Source organism: Apodemus sylvaticus, chromosome 6 (genome assembly GCF_947179515.1).
Source record: "Apodemus sylvaticus chromosome 6, mApoSyl1.1, whole genome shotgun sequence".
In the NCBI taxonomy this organism is placed as follows: Eukaryota; Metazoa; Chordata; class Mammalia; order Rodentia; family Muridae; genus Apodemus; species Apodemus sylvaticus.
Window position 1 is genome coordinate 35,029,973 of NC_067477.1, and position 12,096 is coordinate 35,042,068.

Here is a 12,096-nt window from a genome sequence, read left to right on the forward strand (position 1 = left end):
CGCACCCCTTCGCACCCCTTTAAACCCAGCACTTGAGGGAGAGGCAGGTGGATCTCAGTGAATTTAAGGCCAGCCTGGTCTACAGAGTGAATTCCAGGACAGCTAGGACTACACAGAGACTACTCTGTCTCAGAAAAATCAAAAAGAAGAAAAAGAAGCAGACTGGAGATCAGGACTGCAAGAGATACATGCAGAGTTCTGTAGAATTTTCTGAGTTCATGGAATTTTCTGTAACAAAATACACAACATGAGCAATTTAATAGGAAGAAGGTTCATTTCTGCTCACAACCTCAGTGTTTCAGGCTACAGTCATTATTTTGTTTCTAAACAGGGAGCTTGTAGTGGCACAGAGCTGCTCACCTTGTGGCAACCAAGAAGCAGAAAGAAACAGAAGGGGTCCGGGTATGTGCTCAGGGCACAGCATAAGATAAATATTTCTAAAAATTAAAAAAGAATAACAAAGCCAGGCAGTGGTGGCGCACACCTGTAATCCCAGCACTTGGGAGGCAGAGGCAGGCAGATTTCTGAGTTCCAGGACAGCCATGGCTACACAGAGAAACCCTGACTCAAAAAACCAAAACATACAAACAAACAAAAAAGAATAACACTTTTTCCTAGGGGAAGAGTTGCTATGGTTTCTTCCCTCCAGTTCAGTTTCACTCCTCCCGTGTCTCCCGAGGTAAATGGAGCCTCAGGCCACTCTTCAGCTTTTGGTAGCACCTCAGGCCAAGCCACACCTCCTTTTCTGTGTTTTCTTCCTAGTGTCTTTAAGCCTAGTTGCTGAAAGCCAAGGATGCTTTGGTGTTCTGGTATCGTAAGAGCACAGATCTTGGAGATGGCAAGTGTGTAGTTTGCTGCTGGCTAGCTCCCAAATAATTGAGACAGTGACTTACAGATTTATTCCACAAGCTTTAAGTACAGTAACTGAGCAGATATCCCCAATACTCTGTGGTACCTACCTACTTCCCAGCCAGATGCTGGGGGTTACTTGCATTCAGTCTCTCCTTGGCTTTCTTCTGCTGTCATCATGGAGATCTCTCTTGGTGACTCCTCCTCATGCCGGACTTCATGGCCACCATGTTCTTCCTCCACCTTGTGGCCCTTCTTTCCCTGGGCCCTCACCCGCCTCATCAGTATCTTCTATCTCAGGGCACAGAAACCAGCATCTGAATACACAGTTCACAAGATCAGGGCTCAACAGCACCCATGTGGAGGTTAGAGGCCAACTTTTGACAGTTAAGTTTCTCTCCTTCTACCATGTGGGTTCCGTCATAGAACTCAGGTGTCATCAGGCCTGGTGGCAATATGCTAAGCCATCCTACCAGCCTCAGGACATGGTCCTACCAGCCTCAGGACATGGTCCCAATGTTTTGCTTCCCAACCATGCAGTGTCATCTGAGTGTTTTTAGTGAGATTCTTTCTTTCTTTCTTTTTTTTTTTTTTTTTTTTTTTTGTTTGTTTGTTTGGTTGGTTGGTTGGTTGGTTTTTTTTAGATTTCGTTTTTTCGAGACAGGGTTTCTCTGTATAGCCCTGGCTGTCCTGGAACTCACTCTGTAGACCAGGCTAGCCTCAAACTCAGAAATCCACCTGCCTCTGCCTCTGCCTCCCAGAGTGCTAGGATTACAGGTGTGTACTACCACCACCCGGCTTTTAGTGAGTTCTTAACTCTTATTTGATGACCTTAAAGTTGGGGGAGGGTCTGAATATCTAGCCAAGCTGACCCTGAACGCACTGTCCTTGTCCCTCAGTCTCCGTAATGTTTGCTTTACAGGCTTTCACTACTGTACCTGACTCAAGCTCTTTTTCTGTAGTTAATGTTATTTAATTTGTTGACACATTTCATTTTATGACAATAATAATTCATGTATTTTATTGAGCCTCTTATAAACCAAATGTTTGTGTGTAAAGGAGTTAACAAGTATAGTGGGAATCAAAATTTAGTTGGTTTTCTCCAAGTGCCAGAAAAATCTCAAAGATTGGACATTTGTTTCTTTTTTTTTTTTTAAGATTTATTTTATTTATTATATATATAAGTACACTGTAGCTGTCTTCAGACACACCAGAAGAAGGCATCAGATCTCATTACGGATGGTTGTGAGCCACCATGTGGTTGCTGGGATTCGAACTCAGGATCTTCAGAAGAGAAGTGCTTTCAACCACTGAGCCATCTCTCCAGCCGTATTTGTTAATTTTGTTATCAAATCTAAATGTTCAATTGCCTGGCCCTGGTACAACTCAGATGTACCTTACTCTGACTTCCTATTTGGAAGTTCCTATTTGGACTTCCTATTTATGTCACAGACATAAAATTTACCATTTAAAAATAGCAGTTAAATAGTCAGATTCAGGTATTTCTGAGAAGTCATTATATTGCTCATATTACTGTATTTGATATTTAGATTGCAGATTCCAGTCATTCTAGAGAGCATTCTTTTTTTTTCTCCTTCAAAAACTGTTTCAGGAGAACTTTTGTTAGTCTAAGAGTTGTGTTCATGCAGTTTTACTTTAAGCTGTGAAGTCCCCAGTTGACTGTTTCATTGAACACAAAAGTTTTTCCATGCCTTAGTAGTACGGAGGTGTCATTAAGCTTTTTCTCAGCTGAAGAGTTTTGTATTCTTTTGCACTTAACTCTTTTCAGGTATACTGTTCCCTCACTCTCCTAAAAGGGAGTCAGAATCACATGTGTTAATTTACTAATTCTGTATGCTAGCCAACCATATGGTAAACTGTGTGAGGAAGGTGTCATGGGAATGGAAGTAGACAGACAGATAGAAGAGAAATATTTTTATACACACTATCATCTGATCTGTGTCATTCATAGGATTATTTGGAAGAAGAAAGGAAGGGCTGATCCTTTATGTTTTCATTTCCTGTCTCAGGACAAGGGCTTTAACTCTCAAGCACTGTTTTCATAACACATAATTCCATTTTACAAATCCTTAGAACACCCAGTGCCAACGACTTCAGTTGTCCCTCCCTCCCCTTTTTTCCAAGTTTTATGTTAAGCAACAAAGACTATGAGTGTCTGCCTACCCTGGGACACCCAGAAGCATCTGTTTTGTCAGGGAGTGGTGTTTGCTTGCTTGTTTGTTTGCTTGTTTGTTTTTGCAATTTATAAAAAATAATAGCAGCTGGGCAGTGGTGGCGCATGTCTTTAATCCTAGCACTTGGCACAGGCAGGAGGATTTCTGAGTTCGAGACCAGCCTGGTCTACAGAGTGAATTCCAGGACAGCCACGGCTTTACAGAGAAACCCTGTCTCAAAAAAACAAAAGCAAAAAAAAACAAAAAAGGGAAAAGAATAATAGCTGGTTATGATTAAAATTATGAGTAGAGAATTAGCCTCAATTCCAGGTGTTGTTTTTAGCTTCAAGCGATTTTCCAAGTATTTAGTGGTTATTAATTTTATGAATGCAGTGACATTCACGTAGTAAAGTGCACAGATCTTAGGTCCATGAGTAAATATCATGTAACTACCATCCAGTTCACGAGGTGCCATTCCTTGCCCCATTCCTCCATGCTGTTTTGGTTTTTGTTCTTTGTTTGTTTCCAAGACAGGGTTCTTCTGTGTAGACAAGGCTGGCCATGAACTCAGAGATCTGCCTGCCGCTGCCCACCCAGTGCTGGGTTAAAAGGTTTGTGCCACCACATCTAAAATCTTACTTTTGAAGCCGTAGACTCAAACACATATTATTGGTTATGGTATAAGTTACATATGAAACTTCAACTGAAATTTTCTGTTTTTTCAGCAGGTGACCCTGGGTATGTCTGTTAAAGCAGAATTAAAGTTAGGGGCCAAGTTATTTTAACAGTCAGTGCTTTAAACATAGGTCTCTTGGAAAGTTTATAGCTATCTGTTATAGGAAAGCCTACAGTGTCTGTCCAAGAGAGCCTCAAAGTTTCTGTTAGTGCTGATAAAGAGCTTTGTGTTTTGGGGTTCTGTGTATCCCTGGCTGTCCTGGAACTTGTTCTGTAGATCAGAGTGGCCTCAAACTAGATGTGCCTGCCTCTGCCTCCTACCAGCACCTCTCCGGAGTGCTGGTATTAAAGGCATGTGCCACCACTGCCTGGCAAGAGCTTTGTATATAGGTTTCATTAAGAGTCTCTAGGCATCTGTTGTAGGCAGGAGGGCCTTGAAGTTTCTGTGAGTGCCAATAGAGAGCTTCCTCACAACTGAAGATGACATCATAAGAGTCCCAAGAAACCTGGAGTAGGACTGTTTGTCAGAATTCTTTTTTAAATGAATAAAATGGACTTGACACAGCTTCAAGTCTTGGGGACTGGGAGATGCCTGCATGGTGAAAGGCTAGCCTGTGCAGCGTTCTGGAACACCTTTGCCTTCTATAGGGGATCGGCCTGAGCTCAAGGCTTAGCACAGTAGCAGAAGCAAGAGTCTTCATGAAGCTAGGAGGCCGAGAGTGACTCCTGAAACCTGTCCCCTAACACACACCCCTCGCAAACCTCAATCAACTATTTAAGTAATAAAAATAACTTCAAACTAATGTGACCCTGGTTTCTAAAGATCATCTTCTGGGGCTGGGATTGTAGCACAATGTTAGAGAACCATCTGCTTGTGTAAGATCTTAGGACTGAACCAGAATCTCTGGCTCCCATCCCAGCACTGAAAAAATAAAACCAAAACACAGTAGTAGGTTCTCAGGATGGCAAGGAGGTTAGCAGAAAAAAATACTCACCATGAAGCCCACTGTTAGGAGCTTCATTCTTAGAATCCACATAAAGTAGGAAAGAACCAACTTCTCTAAGATGTCTTTGGACTTTGCCCATAAACAAACAAACAAATAAATGTAAAAAAGTTTTCATCTGGGGCTGGAGAGATGGCTCAGCTGGTAAGAGCACCAACTGCTCTTCCAAAGGTCATGAGTTCAAATCCCAGCATCCACATGGTGGCTCACAACCATCCGTAAAGAGATCTGACACCCTCTTCTGGCTGTCTGAAGACAGCTACAGTGTACTTACATATAATAATAAATAAATATTTTAAAAAAAAAAACAAGTAAAAAAAAAAACTTTTCATCTTTTTTAGTGCTATTGAGGGAAGGACATGATCATATTTTATTGTATTCCTGCATAAAATTCAAGTATATCTTACATGCAGTACTAAAGTGACTCAATTGAATTTTTTTTAAAAAAAATTGTTTCCTCCAGGAAAAAAAGATTGTTTGGAGCCGGGTGGTGGTGGTGGTGGTGGTGGTGGTGGTGGTGGTGGTGGTGGTGCACGCCTGTAATCCCAGCACTCTGGGAGGCAGAGGCAGGTGGATTTCTGAGTTCGAGGGCCAGCCTGGTCTACAGAGTGAGTTCCAGGATAGCCAGGGCTACACAGAGAAACCCTGTCTCGAAAAAACAAAACAAAACAAACAAACAAACAAAAAAGATTGTTTGGAAAATAGGAAGAATTCAGACGGCTTAGAGCTCTCCATGTCATTGTCTTAAAGTTGTTTTTTATGTTTGTGAGAATATGCCATGTGAGTTTGGGAGCCTGAGGAGGCCAGAAGAGGCCACAGATACCTGGAGTTGAAGATCTGGGTAGTTTTGAGTTGCCTGACCTGGGGGCTAGCTACCCTGCTTGGGACCTCTGTTAGGAGCAGCCGGTGCTCTCAACCACTGAGCTGTCTCTCCACACCTGTGTTCTCTCTGAGACAATAAGGGTTAAGAATTAGGTGTAATATATATATCTGTGCTGGAAGTCCATGTTTATTTGAGTCTGTCTTAAATAATTTGTTCAAACTTAAAGCAGGATGCTGCGCTAACAGATTCAGTGGGGTGGTCTTTAATACTTAGAATAGCTGGTGTCTTATGCTTATTAGAATTCAGTGTGTTGAGCCAGTAATGTAACTTCATCTGATAGGTTTTTGTTTTTAAGGATAAAATCAGACTATTTCAGGCTGGGTACTGTACTGTACATTTCTGTAATCCTAGCACTGAGGAGGCAGAAGCAGGAGGATTCCAAATTTAAGACCAGCCTGAGGATCATGGCAAGTTCGAGACTAATCTGGCTAAATGTAGTAAGGGTAGCTCACATCTCAAACTGGGGAGACTGAGAGGAGGATAGGCATGCCTTAGAGGACAGTCTATATTACATAGTAAGCTGCAGGTTAGTCTGGGCTGCAAGGTGAGACCTGTCTCAAAAAAAGCAGCAACAGATGACACCATTTCTGACTTACTTCATTATTTAATTATTCTCCTAGAGTCAGCTGACTGTCTTTTCTGTATAGCATTGACCTTGATTTTTTTTCCTACTCAGTAATAATTCTTCTGTCATTGAAAACATTTCATTTGTTACATACATTCATTTATTCATTTCTACCCAGTGTATTTACACACAAGGAGAAATAAAGTATGAACTTTGTTTCTCAATAGATAGTTGTAGTTTAACCAATTAAACTTATCGCTGTCAGGGTTACTAATGAGTGGACACACTATAGTTATTTTATTTGGCTTTGACAGTTACTTGGGGTAACTCCTAATCTACTTTTCTAACTGCTGGCCTGGCTACCTCCCCAGTGGTGTACCCCAATTACTTGCTGTTTGTCCTGGGAATGAGCTCATGGTCCATCTCCTCTCATGGCAGCTCCCTCCCTCATGTCCTCCCCCAAATCTGTCTCTTTTTCTGCCACCTCCAAACTTGCCTACCTCTAATCCCTCCAGGAATTGGCTGTAGCCATTTCTACTTAACCAGTAGTGTTAAGGAACACAGTTTGCACAAGAAAAGCTGGTAATCATGAGAATTCACTCGTAGGCAACTAGTGGCAATACATAGGACATACTGAACTTCAACAAATAACTAAGCTTTAAATTTTGGAAAATTAAGCAGCAAAGTAATGCAGGCATTAAAGGTACTTACTGCCAAGTGCGGTGACCTGAGTTCAATTCTCTAGGCCCTTATGGTAGAAGGAAAGAACTAACTCCTGACCGACACACATTAAATGAGTAAATAAATAAATACAATGTAATAGAAATCTTAATTTGAAGAATTTGTTAACTTAATAGCTTGAGGTGGTGATGTAAGCCTTTACTCCCAGGCAAAGGGAGATAGATCTCTGAGTTGGAGGAGACAGGCAAGGCTACACAGAGAAAACCCTGTCTCAGGAAGGGAAGGGAAGAGAAGGGAGGGTTTGGGAGGGAAGGGAAGGGAAAGGAAAGGAAGGAAAAGAATTGTTAACTTATCATGTGTGAGTTGGAAGCATTAGACTAGGAACTAAACACCTTCCTCCTACTGAGTTAAAGTTCTTGTACAAAACAATTTGATATCTCTGGACTTGTTTCATTATATGTAAATTATAAATAGTGTATTCTTTTGCAGCCCATCTAAAGTGGTTAGATTATGTGAAACTAGTTATTAATTATTTTGTAGTTCTTTTAGTTCATTTGTAGTAGTTCTTCCCTTATTTGGATATAGCGGGGAATTTAAATCTTAATAAGAGAGTTGTTGTTCTGAGACAGATCTCACATAGCTCAAAATGGCCTCAGAGTTGCTGTACAGCTGAGGACAACCATGAACCCATGCTCTCCAGTCTGGAACTCCTGAGCTCTGGGATTACAGGTGTACACTACTATACCTAATTTTTAAAGGATTGGGAATTGAACCCATGTTCTTAGTGTATGCTTGGCAAGTGCTCTACCACTGAGCTATATCCACAGCCAGAGAATTCTATTTATATAAAAAAAAGAACCTTTTGGCTACCATAATGAAAATATACTCTCAACTCTGTGCATATACCAACAAACAAAACTCATTGTGGAATACTATTCAGCAACAGTAAAACTATTGATAGTTCTTTATTTCCTAAGAATGATAAAACAACAAAACAATTCATTGAGTGGGGTATTTTGGTTACCTTTTAATTTTTTGCCACTGTGACTAAAATCCTAATATAAACAATTAAAGAGAGAAAGAATTCTCATTGTGGACAGTAGAGTGGTGCCAGGCATCTGGCATAAGGCCGGATGGCCCGCGCTCTGTGGGCCAATTAGTTTCCTATTTTCTTGGAGGTCTATAGCTGTGTGAACTCCTGGGTAGGGATAACGGTGTAAGCAGTTTACAGAAGCAAGATAAGCAGATAATTAGCTCATTTCCAGTTACCTTACGGGCCAGGATCACCTATTCAAGGCCTTTTTGCCTAGCTCTTAACAAAGGGTGGGCTCTGGAATGCGACCTTTTACCTAGTTTCTAACAAAGAGCGGGCTCTGGAATATGAAGTATTTGGGGCTCCTTAGAAGGCTGGAGTTAGAACTTCTTTGGAGCGAGATAGCATTTTAAACTTCTGACTTCTTGGGGTCATTAGAGAGTTAAGCTGTATTTTCTATCCTTTAATACCTAATACTGCATTAGACCTGGCATAGTGGCACATGTAAACTTAGAGGTGGAATCGAGAGAATCAGATATCCCAGGTCATTTTCTGATACCTAGAATATATGTATAGTGAATATATGTATTTTGAATGAGAATGGCCCCAAAAGGTTCATATATTTGCATACTTAGTGTTCCCATTTGATGACTGAGAAGGATTACACAGGTTTCTCCAAGTGTAACCTTGGAGAAAGTGTGTCACTCGGGGTGAGCTTTGAGGCTTCAAAAAGCCCATGCCAGGCCCAATGGTTCTCTTCCTGCTGCTTAAGGCCCAAGATGTTAAAGCTCTCTCAGCTGTTGTTCCCACAGCATGCCTGCCTCACCATATTCCCTGTGGTGATAACAGACTAAGCCTCTACGCTGTAAGCAAGCCTCCAATTACATGCTTCCCTTTAGCCAGGCCTTTAATCCCAGCACTCAGAAGGTTGAGGCAGGCAGATCTCTGTGAGTTTGAGGCTAACTTGGTCTACAGAACAAGTTCCTGGATGGCCAGGAATACACAGAGAAACACCATCTTGATCTCCCACCCCTCAACACAAAAATAAAGAGTTGCCTTGCTCAGGGTACAAACTCTTGACAGCAATAAAAACCCTAACTAAAAAATGGAATCCTGTCTCAAATTTTTCAGCCAATTAATAAGGATTTTTAAAGTAGAACAAGTATCTTATTCATATTGCATAATTCTGATGTGTAATTCTGAGAACCCAGTTCTCAGAATCCTTATATAACACACCTGGCATTAGCGCTTGTTCTTCATAAGGTCTGTGTGTAACTTAACTAGTGTTCTGTGGTGTTCAGGGTGAGTAGTCTAAAGTTCAGTGTTCTCTGAAATTATTATATATAAAGGATATTCATTTAGGGCTATGTGTATCCAGCCTATCTAGTATAATTATTCCATGAGTGGTAGATATGTCAGTGTTCTAACTATAAGGACATTTGAGTTACTTGTGCATCTGACTGGTTGATAAACTTATGAGCTGTATCATCCTTGAATTCTAACATGAGAAAATTATACTCCAGCCTTTTTGTAGTTATCAATATTTTTGACTGTGAAGAAAAATATATTCTTAGCACTCTGCAAGTTAGTCTTTCAAAACTATTGTCTTGTTTGGCCATCTGATCATAATGTAGTGTCAATACTTCACCAATTATGTATTCAATTAGAAAATATAAACCACATTTTAATCCCACCAGAGGTAGAAGTCGAGATCTCTTGAGTTTGAGGACATTCAGAGCTACATACAAAAACTAAAACTGGGGCTGGAGAGATAGCTCAGCGGTTAAGAGCACTGACTGCTCTTCCGAAGGTCCTGAGTTCGAATTCCAGAAACCACATGGTGGCTCACAACTATCTGTAATGGGATCGGATGCCCTCTTCTCGGGTGTCTGAGACAGCTACAGTGTACTCGTGTACATAAAATAAATCTTTTCTTCTATTCCTTAGTATTATTTTGGCCTTTTCTAGGCAAAGAATGTATACAACAGTTGGCTGAGAACACCAGGTATTTCAGGAGACGCCTGAAGGAAATGGGGTTCATCATCTATGGCAACGAAGATTCCCCCGTGGTGCCTTTGATGCTCTACATGCCGGCCAAAATTGGGTACATTGTGTGGAAGGTCATAAACCAGCCTGTTGTTAAACAGAGGATATATTGGGGCTGCAGCGGGGAGGGGGGGGAGAGTTGACATTTCCTGTGTTGCTACAGGAGCAGGATTTTTTTTTTGGGGGGGGGGGGCTTGCAAGCCTTTTTGAAAGAAAATGTCACTATGTAGCCCTAGCTGGCTACATAGAAATTCACTATATAGATTGAGCTCTGCCTCCCAAGTACTGGGATTAAAGGTGCTACTCCCGTACCTGTCATGGGCAGGGTATTTTTTTATTCCCAAACTGTGAGCAAATAAGGGAAGAATAAAAATGAGTCAAGTAGCCAATAAGAAGATAAAATAGAAAGCATAATTTGGTAAACAAAACCAAGTTAGAATTCATTCTTTAGTCAAGATTCAGATGTAGAATAAGGCCACAAGACAACTAGAACGAAGTTGTTGTATAACAGTTGTAGAGTTTGTGTAGCCTACTGACCTACAGAGCCTCAGCAGCCTGTACCCTAGACATCACTTCAGCCCTGAGTAGGGCTTTTGATTTTTTTCTTTTTTTTAAATTTTTGGACTTGGTTTTTTCGAGACAGGGTTTCTCTGTGTAGCCCTGGCTGTTCTGGAACTCACTCTGTAGACCAGGCTGGCCTCAAACTCAGAAATCCGCCTGTCTCTGTCTCCCAGAGTGCTGGGATTACAGGCGTGCGCCACCACCGCCCGGCTTGCTTTTGTTTTTTAAGTTCCTGGTTTAGAGAGCCAAGTCAGCCAGCCGCCCTAGCGATGGCAGAGAGATGTCCCTGTTACACAGGTCCTCTGTTGTTTGGCTTTTGTTTTTCTTTTTCGAGGCAGAATTTCTGTCTGCACTAAAACTAAAATTCTGTAGATCAAGCTAGCCTGGATTGAGTGCTGGGACTGAAGGCCACATCACCATGCCCAGCTGCAATCATTGCTTTCATTTGCTGGTTTCCCCTTGTAGCGCCTTTGGAAGAGAGATGCTGAAGCGGAACATTGGTGTAGTTGTAGTGGGATTTCCTGCTACCCCGATCATTGAGTCCAGAGCCAGATTTTGCCTGTCAGCAGCTCATACCAAAGAAATACTTGACACGGTAAGTACCTTTGACCAATACTAAAAGAGGTTGTGTACCAGACGGCGTAATCACCTGATGTGGTTGAGCACCTGGAACCTGGCTGCTGAGACAGTGGCAGGCAGTGCTATTGAAAATGGCCCTTTCTAAACAATTTCACAATCTTCCAAATCATCCACCAAATCCAGCTCCAAGTTCTGGAGAAGTGTCTTCCTCTGTTGTTTGGTGACAGGGTCTAATAAGTAGTCAGGGTTGTCGCAGAATTCACTATGTACCCACGCTGGAGATCTCCTGCCTCAGCTTCCTGGCTGCTGGCATTGCGGGTTTGAGCTTCCTCATTCAGGTCAGCTCCCCCTGCACTGGTCTCTCCTTCATGATGGATCTAAAACTGAAGGTCTCCTTCCAGCTGATTGTAATTTATGCCTTCTCCTTTGATGTTACACTTACAAGCCTTGGGATAAGTAACAAAAACTCTCAAAAACAAAACAGGAAAAAACTTGAAGTTTCTGGGGGCTTGGGGGTTTTGTTTTGTTTTGTTTTTATTAGAACACTTTAGTAGTGATTGATCTTCATTCTTTAAGTTGACTCCGGTATTATAAACTGCAGGTGTTGACTATGAGCCTGTTCATAGCACATTCTTTTGTTTGTTTGTTTGTTTGTTTGTTTGTTTGTTTTTTCCCCCGAGACAGGGTTTCTCTGTATAGCCCTGGCCATCTTGGAACTCACTCTGTAAACCAGGCTGGCCTCGAACTCAGAAATCCACCTGCCTCTGCCTCCCAGAGTGCTGGGATTATAGGCGTGTGCCACCACTGCCCAGCTCGTATCACATTTTGATATTACCCAGTTGGTCCAGCTTATTGATCCCATTTTTCTTTCTAGTTGGAGTATTATTTTTAGATAGTAAAAGTTTCTATACTGACTTATTTATATATTTTAAGTTGTTGTGTGTGTGTATGTGTATGTGTGTAAATAATACATACGATCAACATGTAAAATACAGAGTCCATAAAGCTGTTCTGAAAAATGGTAAGGACAGAGCATCAGCTTAGGA

At 41.5% G+C, this 12,096-nt stretch overlaps 1 protein-coding gene across 1 annotated transcript in view; it reads left to right on the plus strand.

The window, feature by feature from the left end:
* Positions 1-12,096, plus strand: part of Sptlc2 (serine palmitoyltransferase long chain base subunit 2) — an 83,654-nt gene that overhangs the window by 65,708 nt on the left and 5,850 nt on the right. Inside the window, exons 10-11 of the mRNA XM_052185324.1 lie at positions 9,833-9,968; positions 10,937-11,066. Of these exons, the coding sequence (XP_052041284.1) occupies positions 9,833-9,968; positions 10,937-11,066 (266 nt within the window). The remainder of the gene's footprint in view (positions 1-9,832; positions 9,969-10,936; positions 11,067-12,096) is intronic.